This window comes from Bombus terrestris, chromosome 11 (genome assembly GCF_910591885.1).
Source record: "Bombus terrestris chromosome 11, iyBomTerr1.2, whole genome shotgun sequence".
Classification (NCBI taxonomy): Eukaryota; Metazoa; Arthropoda; class Insecta; order Hymenoptera; family Apidae; genus Bombus; species Bombus terrestris.
This window is the reverse complement of record NC_063279.1, coordinates 17,913,838-17,930,366: the sequence shown is the minus strand read 5'-3', so window position 1 is coordinate 17,930,366 and position 16,529 is coordinate 17,913,838. Positions and strand designations below refer to the sequence as shown.

General features: G+C 44.1%; 1 protein-coding gene across 1 annotated transcript in view; it reads right to left on the bottom strand.

Moving 5' to 3' along the window:
• Positions 1-16,529, bottom strand: part of LOC100648761 (neurogenic locus protein delta) — a 48,426-nt gene that overhangs the window by 7,038 nt on the left and 24,859 nt on the right. Inside the window, exons 4-5 of the mRNA XM_003399296.4 lie at positions 12,240-12,491; positions 4,353-4,413 (exon numbers count right to left, since the gene is read on the bottom strand). Coding sequence (XP_003399344.1) covers positions 4,353-4,413; positions 12,240-12,491 — 313 coding nt within the window. The remainder of the gene's footprint in view (positions 1-4,352; positions 4,414-12,239; positions 12,492-16,529) is intronic.

Sequence of the window (16,529 nt, the reverse complement as noted above, 5' to 3'; positions counted from 1 at the left end):
AAGAAACAGAGGAAGAAAGAAGGAAAGAAAGAAAGAAAGAAAGAAAGGAAGGAAGAAAGAAAGATGAAAAGAGAAGAGGAGAAATAGAGTGAGCAGGAGGAAAGGGAGAGATAGAGAGAGAGAGAGAGAGAGATAGAGAGACGAAGAGGTTAAGGAAGGAGAAGGAAAAGGAGAGAACCGTCGGGAGAAGGGAGGAAGAACCTTAGCCAAGAGAGACAGGAGAGGAGGTAGAATTCGAAGGAGAGTGGGGAGACGAGTCGTCGAGTTGTGTTCCCACGGTTCGAGTCTCGGCACAGCCGTTCAGTATGCGGGTCAAGGAAAGGTTACGCTCCTCTGTGTGTGCGCGCGCCTTGCTCTGCCCACTAATACCCATCCGCCTCTCTCTCTCTCTTTCTACATTTATATATATATATATATAATATATATATTTTTTACATGTATACATGCATATTATATATATATGTGTGTGTATATATATATATGTATATATATACACACATCGAGAAGTAGAGAGAAACAGAGACAAGAGAGATAGCCCCAAAGCCGTCGACGTCGCATGACTATACCATTAAATCCCATGTATACACTGAGCAACGTAATCGAGAGAGAAAGAAGGAAAGACGAGCAGCAGCTCCGCGAACAGAGTATAGAAGGTAGAACGGAATGAGTCGAACTGTGCCACCATATGTACATATATGTATATGTACATATATACGTATATATATATACACACACACACACACACAAACACGCGTACACAAAAGTACATAATATATATATATGTATATATAAATTCATGGAAGTTTATATATTCGCGCGTGAGCTTAGCCAATGAGATTCTTCTGAGCCGTCCTCTCTAGCGAACGAATTTTCTTCCTAGGGCGCGAAACGGATTTCTAATGACCGCGAAGAAACGCAGCTTGCTTTCAGCGGTATCCATACGGAGAAACGATCATATTCTTGATCCTAGTGCTATAGTATTCGAAATTAGAACAATGTACGAAATGAATAAAGTTAGAAAGTCGGTAGAATACCTTCGGGTACTGATACTCGAGGAGTTTAGGTAATCGAGTAATTGCTGGAACGGTGAAGTGAAAGAGGAGAAGTGTGGAGTTTGGGAATCGCGCGAATACCGGTACTTAGGCATATTAGCGTGCGGGAATACCGGTATTCGAAAATACCAATGTTCAAGACTATCGATAAGAGTAATTTAAAATAGTGGTATATTCGAGTACCGATATTTAGAAGTATCTCGGTACCCGGTGAAAAAAGAATCGGAGAAATTGCGAATATTATGTAGGTACAAGATTAGGTAGATACGTTTAAAAGAAATAAGGATGGGAAAATCGTGAAATGATGCACGATATGCATCCTCATCGGTATTCAGTTACAATAACACGTACGGCTCCGGCCATGGACTCCGAAATTTCAATGGGACACCGTAGGGCCGCGATTCTTTCACGTATCACGAATGGGGCCAACATCCCACGAGGCTTAAGATGGCAACTGCTTTTAGCGATCGTATCGACTATTTCCACGCATACGGTTACGCAACCAGAAAACAGATTACCCTTTGTCCACGTAATACGTTGCTATTTATTCGAAACCTTTCCTCGAAACGTTTGTCAACGTTTGATCGTTGCTATTTTTGCACCATCCATCACTACCTTGGCGCCACAAATATCTTGCGTACTTTATGATCAGTCTGCGGATCTTTTTATGCGTTTACGAGTCATCTAAATTTCCAGAAATAAATATATAATATATTATGGAATTAAGAAATTAATTCTAGTATTTAGTAGATGAAACTAATGTTCATTTAGATTTCATTTTTCTAATATTCACTTCGCATTCGCACGAAATCTAAATTTATGCAAATATCTGTAGCCTGCTTATAACATTGCTTTTATATTCTTATCCTTGAGTCCATTTACGATATGTTGCTCTATGAGAATCGATTCTCGTCTCTTATAATTAGGAGAAAATTAACGCAGTTGGATCATCTTTAAAGTATCGATAACCAATAAAACTACACTGGAATTCAAAAATTTACAATCGTCGAGAACCTCTATGCTCGTTTCGCAACAGGTTTTCCTTGGACATGAAAACCGATGCTGCGCGTCTGAGAGCGAAGTTACAGCAAAACCCTCAGTGTCTCAAAGTATTTTGCACGATATTCAACGAACAATTTATTACAGACGACTCGGTACGTTGTTTATTTACGCGTCTACGGTACGCCCATAAATTCCGGATCGTCTGGGACCTTTAAAAGCCGCGTCTCAGCGAACAGTCTGGACGAGCGCCCCGTCTATTTTCGAAAATATTATTTTTCCACGGCTTTATGAGAATTACCCTTGGGAAAGAAAGTGGACGAGAATGGCGCAGGAGAGACATGGACGGAGCTCTCAGGGAACTCGACGGGGACCGACGACTGCGGCTAACGGGACAATTAACCCCAGTCTCGTACAGTAATTAGATGATCGAGTTAACTCTAAACCTTGGGTTAACGTCGCACCGAGATTCGAGTCCCATGCGAAGACAGATCGGAATTATCGCGGAATCTTCCTCTGCTCTAACCGCGTTCGTTCTAAATTCGAGTATCGTGATTTTCGACAATCAAATTGTTGTGTTCCTATGATCGCGAGCCAACGATGCTTCGTGATAACTTTTAATAATAATCTACGATGATCCACAACGATAAGAAAAATTGGATAAATAACATACGGAAGCTAAATCGAGTTATCCCATTGACATCAGAATTTTCAACGGGTATAAAACTTTCTCCAAACGAATTAAAATGGAAGATATGCGAAGAAATACATGATTTGCGTTGATTCTTGAAAAATGGAACCCTATTCGCGTATTTTTCGATAGGGAAAACAGCGATCGAATTTCACATTCTACGCGTCTCTAGAATCGTCTAAGACTTAAAACTCGAGGGTGAGAAGAAGGTATTCTTCTCTTGCAGCCGAGAAAAAATTCGCGCGCCAACAAGAACAATAAAGAATTCTTCGAGGCAGCGGCATATTTATAGAGCAGGATTCTCGACAAATGCAGAAATTCCCGAATCGATCTCTGCCCTTAGTCAGCGTGTTCTTTTTTCCACTCGTCGAGTCGAATTAGAAGGTTCAACGACACAATCGTGCGACTTTCGAAATAGACGAAAGCAAAGGGTGGCGTAAACGCGAGAAAAGAAGACGAGAATCAAATAAAAGGACGCGAGAGGGGAAAATTCGTTGTTGGTTGCAAGATCGGTTCTCTCGTTACGGCGGAAACAAGCCGGCTGCTTCGAATTCCTGTTCGTTCTCTTCGACCCCCGACGATCATCGTGCACGACGCGCCTCTGACTGTGAAATTACTGGTGAAACAGGAACGAGGGGAATCGCAACACCCGGAAACGAGTTCCGCCGATGATATTCTAATCGCGCACCAATCCTCGAGTCAAGGGAAAATCGAATGGCGCGACCCAATCGCGGAAACTGGTAGCTATGCTAATGGAAATACTTGATTGGATAAGGCGAACAGTTTTCTCAAATTATTTACAACGAATCGAGAATTCCGATATTTTGTAGGTAAATACTATCGCTATATAGAGTATAGTTGCTTAGATGATTCGATATGCAATCCACTTCGGTATACATTATTCGATATTTTCAATAATCTCGGAACGATATTAGATTGCGAAGGTTTTCATAATTCGATAAATGCAGGTGATCGTTAATAACTATTACTGTTTGCCAAGCAATACCCTAATCTTTAATAAATAATCGATAGATGTAACGAAATATAATTGGCAAATGGAAATTCAGGAAACGAAAGGGTTATAGCAATAGATAATCGTACACGGTGTCGTAACGACTTCCGAATAAATAGATAATCTAGAAATTCTAAATGATATATAATTAATAGATTGAAATTCGGGGAGAAGATTCGACTATAAATAAACGATTGTAGGTAGAATTTCGATGATTCATTAGAGAAAGGATTCGAAAACGGAACTGAAAATATTCTCACGGTGAGGCAATTAACACGGCTGGATCATCGATCGCGTTAGACTCATTAACGATCGACTTTCGCGGGAAGCTCGTTTATCGAGGCGTCGCGTCGCGTCGTTATTAATGCGGCACGAGTATGATACAACGCGTACAGGTATCGAGTCAGGAATGTAATATCAGTAAGGAAAAAGAAAAAGAAAAGGCGCACGAAGAAGAAGAAGAAGAAGAAGAAGACCGACGACGACGATGAAGAAGAAGAAGAAGAAGAAGAAGAAGACTAAGTTGGCTACATGTACACATTATCATGAAGGGAAAAGACAGAGAAAGAAAAATGGTAGATTGTATGCGTATACTCACATGCACTCGTCGGGTCGACTGCAGTGTCCGTGCTGCTCGTCGCATCCGGGCAGGCAGCGGGCTGAAACGAGTAAGAAAAAATCCAAAAGGTTAAGGCAACTCTCCGCAAGAGGTCGATCGCGTCCCTCACGACTGCACGAGCGGTACCATACGATGCATCCCGATGCATTCCTCTGCTATAGGTAGTCGGGTACCAGGAGAACTCGATAATTCAACGTGCTACTCTCCTCTCTCTCTCTCCTTCTCTGTACAAGGACCCACTGTGTGTCGCCGTTAATCGAATCGTTAAATTGTTCAGAAACTCGAATGGAAAATCGATCCGCTGCTTTTGGGACAGGACAATGCAGGTCAGAGGGGTTGCTTTATTCAGAGAGTAAATTATGCAAAGCAGTTTTCCGTGCAAAATTGATAAAACAGTTTGAACGTTTGAAAGGATTTGGAAAGAACGATCCTTTGATCGGTTGATTTTGAGATTAGACGTTTAGATGGAGAGCGGAGGTTAGAGGTTGAAGGTCGAAGCTTTAAGGCTTAGGCAATAGCTAGTTATTTTTATAGAAAGGATTTTGCACAAATTTTCCGCGAGATGATAGTAGTTGTGTTGTAAATTTCTAATGGATGCACACAGGTGTCGTAATGTCTCGTACTTGCTTCCTCAACGAAAAAGGACCAATTTATAAACACGAAGTCGGTATCGCTCACACCTCGAATATACGATGGAGGGAATCGTCTAATTAAAATTTATGTCATATATACCACGAATCGTTCCCGTTTTCTGGGAATCCTGAATAGGAAAGGAGTCTGACCGCACGATTCCTTGCATAGCTGCACGTAGTAGTGAACGATACGTCGTCGGGTGCTCGCTCGCGCGCGTGCGCTCGCGCTCACACGGTCGCGTCCCACAAGGATGATAAAATTGTGTCACGTGTGACGATTCTTATCTTGCGATCGTGAAAACACCTCTAACGCCCTGCTAATTGACCAATTCCGCCTCCTTTCAAAATTATTTCGTCGATCTTCCACTTTCCTTGACTCGAAAACAAAACCAAAATGAAGATGAAATAAACTGAATTACAACGATGTCAGAAAATCGTTCAGAAGCTTGATAATTACATCGAGTCCCGTTTAAAACCTTCTGCTGTTCGTTCAGGCATTTCTTTTTTTTTTTTTAATGTATTTGTAACTGTATTGTAACTGAAAGACAGTTTGTCTTCTTTAACAATTGACAATTTTTAATAAATTTAGAAAATCACGCTTCTAACGTTTCATGCGAGTTATCCAAACAAAATAATCCTACTTCTATTCTCGCCATATTTTCCAAACAGGAGAAATGAAGTTCTAAGCAAAAACGTATGTATGAAACATTATTTTAATAAAAACATTTTGCCAAGAGTACTTGAAGCGAAACTTGAAAAATGTAATGTACACAACATGTTGATACATTAATTAACGACGTTTCTATATACTATTCAATTTAGTTTCCCCCACACTGGTGATCAAATTCTGATAATAAATTAGAGCAGGACAGGATGGGTACGAGGAGAAAGATCGCCCACATAGCAGCACACGCTAGCAAGGGTAACGAAATTGTGTCACGTGTCGCGCAGTTTATCCAGTCCGCAAATATATCCAAAGTCTTTCAGTTGGCTGCCAGCCACCGGTTCGGTTACGTACGTTCCTCGAGCATATAGATCGCGGATCGCGTCTGCCATACCACCACACCATCTCCTCTGCGCATCTATCGCGTCTTCAATCGGTTTTATTTCCCGCACACGTGTCTTCCGACCGCGAAATTTTTCAGCAACCTTTGCGTTCTAACTTCTCTGATCTTTACACTTCGCAACGATCCTTCGTATACGTTATAGGCCGGCACACGTTCTCCAAAAACGCGTTGCGGAATTTATCTGAAATTCGTTAAGTGGGAGTTCGAGGTCGACGATATTTGTCGAATACAAAAATTACACGATATACTTCGAAATTATACACAGTCGATTCCCTAATTACTTGGAATAAAATAGCATTTACATATATGCAAGAGAATTTTTCGTTAATTCTTCCATTAATTACGATTTTTCATTCAAATGATAAAAACCAACGATCAGATTAAAGTATTCGATCGGTCGAAGTTAGACGAACAGAGACTATATTTTCGTTTGTAAAAATCGAATAGAACGTAAGAGCAAAGTTCTTTCGTCGAAAGGATGTTTCATGAATGAGAAACCCTCTCTATATGATACGTCTTTCTTTTTTCCCAGTCTAGGAAAACGGATAGATCTAAAAAGTATTTTCAAGTTGGATGCTTCCTTCGCAATTGTACGACAAAAGTTAATTCCTTAATTATCTGACGTGCCTTAGAAAAATCGGTCAACTGGAAAGAGAATAAGTCCATCGAGCGAATGAAAATAAAGAAAAAGAAACAAAAAGAAACAAGGCCAACCTAACCCCACCGAAAGAACATTTCACAGATGAACAATCTTTCATAAAGACGCGTCTTTCTCTAAGCTTACAGAAAGGATATAGAAGTTAAGAGATCGCGAGGTGAAAACAAGCTGGACAAAAGATCTGCGAAGAACTCGGTCGGCTAGTGTCTTCCTGAATGAAGGGGTTGAAGGTGGTTCGTCTGGATAAAGAAGAGAAGGTGAACCCTGTGGCAAAGCGTGTGGGGGCCACTGAGAGGACAGGAGAGGGCCGATGGGCCGCGTGACCTTGGCACCGAGCGCAACGGCCCACGAAGGCGGCTCTCGATGGAGCTCGCCAGTCTCGACGCGCTAAGGAGCGTATGGTATTTATAGAGTGGAGAACCGTGAGGAACGAGTCTCGAGTTTGGTTGCTGGATCCCGCGGGACGACGAAAGGAACGGGCAAATCGCACAGATTCTACCGGCCCTTGGAAAAAGAAGAATTCAAAAGCAGGACTGAAAGAGAGAGAGAGAGAGAGAGAGAGAGAGAGAGAAAGAGAGGATTGGCTTTGGTGAAAACCGACTGTTCCTGAATTAAACCCTGGGATTACGGCAACGTCTGATGCCGAGTTTAAACTCGGATAGACTATGTTGTGGCATTGGTGTGTGGTAATCTTTCGCGAAGTATGTATCATTCTCAGCTGATCGGGGAGAATTGGTAGCGTTGCTATCGTGTTAATTAAATCTGGATCGAGTGTCAGTAAAGAAAAAATGTCATCTTTCAACTATACTTGCATAATATATATTTTATTTGTCTTTATATAAAATGCACTGTTGTAACGACAAAGGTAATACTAAATTGGAAGGATAAATGTTTGAAAATTTGTGGCCGATAGTCTATATGGTAGTATACCGAAGAAATAGAGCACAGGAAACAGCGCAAACATGGTTGAAAGCGTCCTAGATTCGCAGGTATCATTCGGCCAGACATTGACAATAGACTCGTGGCCCTCAGCTGATGGAAGAGCCACGAGGAGACCGCAACCTGCGCCACGCAACAGACCCTTCTGATGAAGAACATTGACAACAACCGCGTTCCACCTTTCCTTCCACGTAAAGACACCATGAAACGCGTTGAAACCGATATCATTCTATTTAAACGTCCACAAGCCCGTAGCCGTACTTTCGCTCCCCTAAATGAATTTTACGACTCGTGTCCAACGTACGTATCGATTTTTCTCCGGTCTCCGACTGTTAACCGGCGCGGCGTCGTTTCGTGCCTGACCTTTCGTGGAACAGCGACAATGAGTTTCAATCGAACATTCTCCCCCCTATCTACCTCTGTCTACCTGACGCGCTAAACAGGACTATTGCTCTATAGAAAGTTATACACAGAGCCGAAGAAAGAATCGAAGGAAAATTCAGGAAATGCTGGCACAGGTAGCTCCATCAGATCTGTTCAATATGAAAGAGAGACAAGAAAAAGAAGAAGAAGAAGAAGAGTGTGACGGGGACCAATGGCTAGGGGAGGGGTTGAAATGGAAGCGGACTGTGAACGTGAGGCCGGTGCAGCTGTTGGTTAAAGCACCGACCTCTGTGCAGCTGTCAGGGGCCCACTCGGCCTCTTTCGGCGTAGTTCGCCCGCTCGTGTTGCAGCTGCCTCTGCAACAACCCCTGTAATACGTCCAGGCACCCCCGAAAATGCGCCTGGCTGCCAGCCACCCTATCCTTCCGCTACCCCTAGCCTCGTTAACCCGTTTTACAGGACGATCGGCTATATACAGTGTTATAGCATGCTCGAGGGACTGGTTTTTGTGCGCCGGCCTTTCTTCTCCTTTTGCGTGTCTCCAACGATTAACCGTTTATGTCAGTGTGTTTTTCTGCTGCTCCGATGGGTCAGCCCTTGTTTGAATTTTACTTTATGTTTTACCTTACGTAAACTGGAATTGAGGAAGGTTAATGGATAAATTGAATTGCAAGCCGATGTATTTTGCTTTTTCTTCTTCCATCTTTCTTTCTTTCTTTTTTTTTTTTTTTTTTTAATGAATTTACCAGGTTGATTGGAATTCAAATGGAAGCTTCGTTCCTAACTTTTCGACGTCAATTACGTTCGATGGATTTCGAAAAGCAATAGAGAGATTGGATCGAAAGTAAGTGGAAGAATGCAGCAGGATTAACGGACAGATAAAATCGAAAAGATAATTGCCCAAAGGGGGGTCGTCACATTTTTCTGCCCACGGGTGGTAGACATTTTTTACAGAAAGCGGCACACCGGGTCAGCTGAGCAAACGCGCTGAGTACACAGCCGCTAGGACACGATACACGCGTGTACTCTTGCCATTTCTAGAAACCGAACCTCGATGGCTTCCATTGCTTTTTGTACCGTTCTCACGAAACTTGTTTGCCAGGCAAGTTCAATTTCAATATATTTTTCAACGCATCTATTATTTATCTTCTTACTAATTCGTTGCATATATTAGCGAAAATGAACGAAGGAAGTGTTACGCGCCGATAACTGTGAATCTCAGGCAAAAAAGACACTTGGAACAATGACAAGACGATCGAGCAAAGAGTGTCACATACATTACGTGGCGATTAATCGTAGTCGATCTGTTTCCCGTCGCCAGACCTCGCACGCGTCCACGGGCCAGAACTCGCATTAAATCGCAACAATGGCCCATTCTCATCGCGTCGAGGGGGCGGCGGCGGTGCAGGAGGAACAGGAAGGCGGCGAAAATCCTGGAAACGGTGGCGTGGGCGTGAGCTTGGCCGCACACGTGAGAAAAGATCGGCCTGCGATCGCAACGAGAGGCAACCGTGTGGTCGTCGGCGTTTTTCGCCGTCTATCAGAGACAGGGACGGCACTCGACACAGACTGACTTTCCTTCGCGAAACTCAACGCACGAACAGACGATTCCACGAATGGCCGGGAATGTCACGAAATGAAGAGTAAGTAGTCTATTAGTAATCAATGCGCGGAGAAACTTTGTCGAGCGCCGGTGCTCGACGACGAGTGCAACGACCGATCGACGACGGCCACGAGAACACACCCGGAGACCCTGTCGACGACTTTGACTCTTCCTCTCGTCGATCGTTACAAGAGGATTATTGAAGCGCAGGGAGGATGATTAAGGGAAGATCGACGGAAGTTTACAGGTGTTTCGAAGATTCGAAGCTCGTAAGATTTGTAATTTTGTATGGTTTTCTTTGGTTTACACGCGTTTGCGTATGGTTGGATTTGCATTTGGGAAAAATAGGTACGATTACGTGTGTACCCAGCTGCATGTGAACAAATTTCCAAATCTTTCATGGATTTCAAAGTTTAGAGGGTGTTGATCAGTTTCAGTTGATCGCAAAGTCGAGGTTAATATTTGACATAAACGTTGGCAGGAGAAAAATTCTCATAAGATCGTGGCAGGTTTGTCGATGTTCGATCTTAGAATCGAAATAATCTACAGTTCGATTTGAACGATTTCAAATATGTAACAACGTCTTAATGACTGGATGGATCACGAGATCGTTTATAGGATCGTTTAGACTCGCGATTGTGGCGAAATTCGCGAATACCATTGCCCTGACAGCGAGTTGACTCGAATGTTGGCCGCGGACGGGAATGCGATGACTTGGCACGCTGGCAAAGGAAGCAAAATAAGATCGAGATCTCGGATGCCATCGTCGAGGGAGAGAAAAAGGCCTCCCGCGCGAGCTCTCTCGCGCGCGGATCTTGCGAAACCGAGTCCATTCAAATCTATCCTTCCGACACTCCTGCAACCATCGACCAGCAAACCAAAGAAACGAGACAAGAAAAAAAAGTTAAAAAGAAAATGCCGTGAAACAAAGGAGAGAAAGCGCAAGAACGATCGAAACGATCGAAGACAAAACGGAAGAGAAGGTTTGGAAGGTCCTCGCACCAGCTGCACCACGTAACCTGCTCGTCGTAAACTAGAAGCATCGAGAGGCAAGCACAGCGACAGCTACGTGGCGATCCAGTCGTCCCGTTCCAGTCTCATCCGCGTGCACACCCACACGTCTATGCGGGTGAGACGAGCCTCCAACACGGTGAGAGACTGAAAGAGCCACACACGATGAAGGAGTTTCCATCCACACATCAACGATTATCCTGAACGTGCACGAGGTGCACGTGGAATGTAGACACTGAGAGCTACACGTATATACATACACGTACAGATTAATCCTGAGAAGCTCGAGAGAGGAGAGCTCAGGTACGCGAGCGACAAGGAGCGACAAGGAGGATGCTGGATACAGAAGACGAACTCGAACACGACCAGAAGAGAGAATATACTCATATACATACACACACGTATACATATGAAGAGAGAGAGAGAGAGAGAAAAAAAAAGAGAAAGAAAGGAGAGGAGGAGACACGTATATACACACGGAGAGACGGATAGACAGCAGATACGGATATAACAAGGGAGTGGAGAGGGAGGGGAGAAAAAGGAGAGAGAGAGAAAGAGAGAGGAATAGAGAGGTGCACGGGGTACAGAGCGGGGCCAGAGCAGAAAGAGAAGGCTCTCTCTTTCTGGTATGTGTGCGGCGCGCGCGCGAGCCGAGCGTGGGAAGCTGCTGCACGCTCGGACCCGACACTGCACCGACACTGCACCGGGCCTCTCCTTCGTGGACTCTCGTCGAGTTTGTCGAGTTTCGTGCTACGAACGAGAATAGAGAGAACGCTATATACCGGCCGGCGCGGACTAACGTCCTGGAGTGAATGTTATATAAGCGTTGAGAGGCGAGCTGACTAGCCTCTCCGGATGGATTCTACGCGAGTTTTCTGAAAATTATACTTGGCTTTTTCTACCTTCTTTCGTACATCGCTGTTTAAACGCTTTACAAACGAAATATTTGGAAATATTATACAATACGAAGCGATGCGTTCGTTTCTATTCGGCTGGAAAATTTGTATATTCTCTAAACTAACGTAATCTTTCGATAACGTAATTTCACATTTTATTGTAATCGTTGATCGATATATGAAATTTAATTAACGTGACCATTAAAAGCGTGGTACAATTATACCTTTCTCCGTTGTAACGACCACTTTCGTTGCCATTGACACGACACTTGGAATTCTACAAGCTCTTCCCCTGATTCTCTGCTCGCATAATTTCCCACGTCATTTAACCCTGTTACACAAATCACGTTGCTCGTCCTTTTCGCGTGTCATCAGAACAAGCACGGAAGAAAATCCTAAATTCGACAGCCTCTCCGATTACCAGTATAAATTACGTGAGGACGCGAGACACAGAGCCGGACGGGGCAAGGGATGAACAGAGAGACGAGGAGAGTCACGGAGAGAAGAAGAAAGAGAACGTCAGAGAGGATCGTCTCTGTAATTTCATACACGGAATTCCTACAAAAGGAGGGATGTCACGCGCGGTGCAGTCGCGATGGGAAGCGTGGGAGTGCACGCATATTACGTGTACGATAATAGGCGCTGCAAGGAGAAAATAAAAAGAGAGCAGACTTACGTGTATTGCAGTAGTCACCCTTCCATCCAGAGAGGCAGACGCGCTCTCCGGACGGGCTGCAGCTGTAATGACCGAAATTGTCGTCCCTCGGCCTGCACAGGTTTTCACAACCCTTCCCATAGTAGTGCGCCACGCAAGTCACCCTATATTCGAACACCATCTTCGCGTGTGCGCTTCTGTATTCGTCCTCGGTCCAATTCGGCCCGACGTCCAGCCACTTTTGCGTCGTCAGCCTGGTTATCAATACTTTTTCTGCAAATGAAGAAAATTGTCTGCGTTAAAATTTTGTGATATTTCCTTCTATCTTTGTTATTTCTAAGAACTGGCAAATGTAAATTCTTTCACAGGGTTAATGACTATTAAACACTATTAAGGTTTCGTTGCATCTTTTTCTTTCTACGTTGTGAAACTGTCTTAAAATATTCCTATTCTTTTTCCCAGTCTTTTCTTATACGAAGCAATAATTTTGTTTACAGTACGACAATATTGCTTTCCCAGGAGATCAATTAACCTCGCTGCAATTCAACTGGATTTGTCAAGAGATTCGCTCCGATTGATACGATACAATTAACTGCTCCGTTTGCCCGGCTGAAATCAATTCCAATTTACCACCCATTGATTTCGACACGTCCGCGATGTCCCACGTGTCGCCGTTTCCCCCAGGAACATCCCCAACAATACCACCTATCATTCTATACTCTCTCGCTCTATACGACCGAACAACCCCTCCGATCAATTACTACGACGATTCTTCAACGCGACAATTTCACGCGTCAAAATCACGCTGATCGACGTGACACTAAATCGAAAGCGTATTCAAAAATCTATCGTGAAAGCAACGCGATCAATACGATAAATCTGAAATTTGACGCTTGCAAGTTTCATAAATCAGCACGAACCAACCTCGAAAGAGTACTAAAAGATCGATCGCTGGTGATCATCATCGTCTTGACGCATCTCGATCGATCAATCGTCCACGGCAGAGGGAGAGAGTGCGGCACGAAACGCGAAAAGTAATTAAGCATGTCCATCGGAAGGGCAGAAAGGGAGAGAGAGAGAGAGAGAGAGAGACATACAGACAGAGGAGCAGCGAGGTGGTGGTGCTGCGCCCAATGATGCGATCGAAGTGCATCGGCCTCCGGCGAGAGAGACAGAGAGAGTAAGAGAGAGGGCAGACCGGACGTTCGTCCGCTATTGCTACTCCGCCGGCGGCACGCATCCGGCACAAAGAGAGTAAGCGTATACCACCACGTTGTGGCTCTGGGAAAGAGGCGTTCTTCTTTTCTTCTTCCTTCTCTTCTACACCGCCACCACACAAACTACTACCCTCTTCCTTTCCTATGTATCTCCACCTCTTCTACTTCTCCTGGCTGCCTCCTCCTTCTTCCTCCTTCTACCATTGCCTACCTGTTTTCGCAACAGAATAAAAGTAGAAGGAGGAAGAAGAAGAGCACACACGGTTCAGGCTTCCTACTAAACGTATTATCGTAATGGGGCAACAGATTAGGAGGGCTCGTCCATCTTTCTCCGTCGTTCAAGCCTCGATCAGGTGCCCTACCGAAAAAGCTGCGTCTCACGATGCACACAGGGTCCAAGCAAGCCTGACTGGGCCAGTTCATGATGTTCGTGTGAGAGACTCATGGCACGGGCAAATGGGTCGAGTAGTATACATCGGCCGTGCTGTATGGTTACGTTGTGGTCGGTAGCGTAAGGAAGAGTTAAGTGGTCAGCCTCCGTGTTCCTGTTCTTTTTTATCCTTTTCTTTCTGTTCTTTTCGTTCTAGGTTTCGGTTCCCTTCGGGGCCTCCGTGATGAACCTAATGAACGGTTCACCGGAGCAGTCTCGCGATCGCCAGGGGTCTATTTTTGAAACTTGGTTGAATTTCGACAGTCTCCATTTTTCTTTTTTACTTTGCCGCGGTAATCGCCAGCGAACACTCGCGAGTAGAAATTGGGCGAAAAGAGAGTTTTGGTATAGTCGAGGGAAGCATAGGTTTCGAGATGCGTTCAAGGTGTTTTCGAGATACAAAAAGCAATTGTTTCGCGAAGGATAAAACACGAGGCGCGATCGTAAGAAGATCGCGCGCTTCGAATCAGCCGACCAACGATTTCGCGACGCCTGTTTGAAGCTACGGAAAACCGTGACCATATCGCGCGGCGACAACCGTCAGAAAACGGACCTTTCGTTACGCTATCGAGTCTGACCGGAATTACAAAGTCCACGCGTATTGTACAGCCTATTTCACCCGAGCATATACTTTCAATATTTCTGCGCATTTCAATTTCTCATAAACGTCTGAATATTTGACGAATACAAGAGGCGGGACGGTAAGTAGGAAAAAAGGAAACTACCGAAACTGAGATTTCTCGCGACTAAAGATCTCGGTGGGAACGTAAATATATATTATTCTCAAGTAAAATACACAGTGTATCGCCTAACTAAACATACTCGTACAATGTTTGTAAAGCAAACATATATCTCAAATTATTAATAAATAATCGACGGAACAGGCAGATCGAAGCAGGGAAGGGAATCGACGAAGAAAAGAGCAAAGGAGTTAAAAAAAAAAAGCGAAAGAAGATAAAAAGAAGAGTAGAAATAAAAGGACGAAACGCAGGATTCGCCGATGGCGTGCCCGGCAATACTTAAACAGAATACCCAGGGCCCTCTGTTCCCAGAAGGGAAGTAACGTTTCGTTGTCGGCGAAACGGGAGTCGAGGGAGAAGCAGTTTACCGAGCCTATCTTCCCAGGTGATGCTGTTACGAGTTCTGAAAACGCCGATGTTCGCACGCCACCACCGCAGATGGACGTGTGTACGCGCGATCGACTTCGTTTCGTCGTCCTTCGTCTTCGGCATCGATTCGCACGGCACGATGCTTCCATCTTTTTCCACCACTTCTTCTCTCTATCGAGCCTCTATATACGTTTTATTCGTTTGCTTTTCGGATGAATCGGTATTTTTTCTAACGGCTAGACATAGATACAGGAGGATATAAAAGGGGAAAGAACGGTTCTTAAGCGGTCTGTTTACGTTGAAAAATCGTATCAAGAAACTGATTTCCTGGCTGTTCGTTAACGAGAAACTCCCTATTGTTTCCTGTGTCTATGCGTGTGGATTTTGCTCATGCATTAAACATTGTACCATTAAAACGGAATTATTCATGTTCGCGTATAGGCGGATCGTTTATGTTCGCGACTAATGTCGGATGCGAATCAACGGAACGCAATGAAAATCGTAGTGAGATAAGGGCTTTAATAACGATGTTCCAAAAGTGTTCTATGTTCTATGAAACTACATGTACTCGAGAATTTCTTGCACAATTTCAAACGTCTTATTTGTATCGACAGATCAATGAATTTGTTGTAAGATAATTTCATATCGCTCGAATAAGGCAGAAGATCTTCCAACAAACGCAGCGTGTCTCGCGTAAATTCCTCCTCTTAAACTTCTTTTCCTTCTCGAATTTCCGTTATCGAGGTTTCCAAGATCGATTATCAAGCGACGATCTAAAGATTGCACAATCTGTACGATATATTTGGTTGGCAACTAAGTGATTGCGGATTTTGTCATTAAGTGGTATTGACAAATCCAACCCAATATATCCCGCGTTATAGATTCTGTAGATCGCGGAAATTTAAGCTTACGAAGAAAGAGAAAAAGAGCGTAAAGATTTCAGGAAAATCAAAGCGTATATAAAGATACAGCGTAAATAAAAAAAAAGTGTGAATTTGCGTGAAAAGAGATGATCAAACTGAATGAAAATACATGTTGATCTAAGACACCGGTGAAGAGGTCGATCATTCGCTCGTGACCAGTCTTAGCGCGACTTCCTTCTCGACGTGAACGCGTTATTCCGGGAGAAAACGCTTGGCAGTCGTTCCTCCAGTGTGGAACGGCTGCGTGCACGCCTGCGTGTGCACCTGTAAAACGCCCGGTGAACTCGAGGCCAGGCCGATTCAAGGTATTCATTAACGACGCGGCGGCAGCGCCGCGAGTAGCCAGACATTTTCTATTGTTCATTCAGAAACGAGCGGTCGTCGAAGGATAGCCCCGAGCTGGCAGGTAGCCAGATGCATTACTCAACCACCGTGGCTCCTCTATCGCGGAAAAAACTCTCGTAACCTGGATCATTGTGTCGCGGATAGTTAGCCTCTTCGAACGACATCGTTCCACTGGTCGCCACATATCGCCAAGAATAAATCATACGCGGCATACGTCTTTATACGGAACATGTTTATTTGCTGTTTTTGTAGATCAATTAATCGTGTCAAATTGTAGGCTTGTAAAC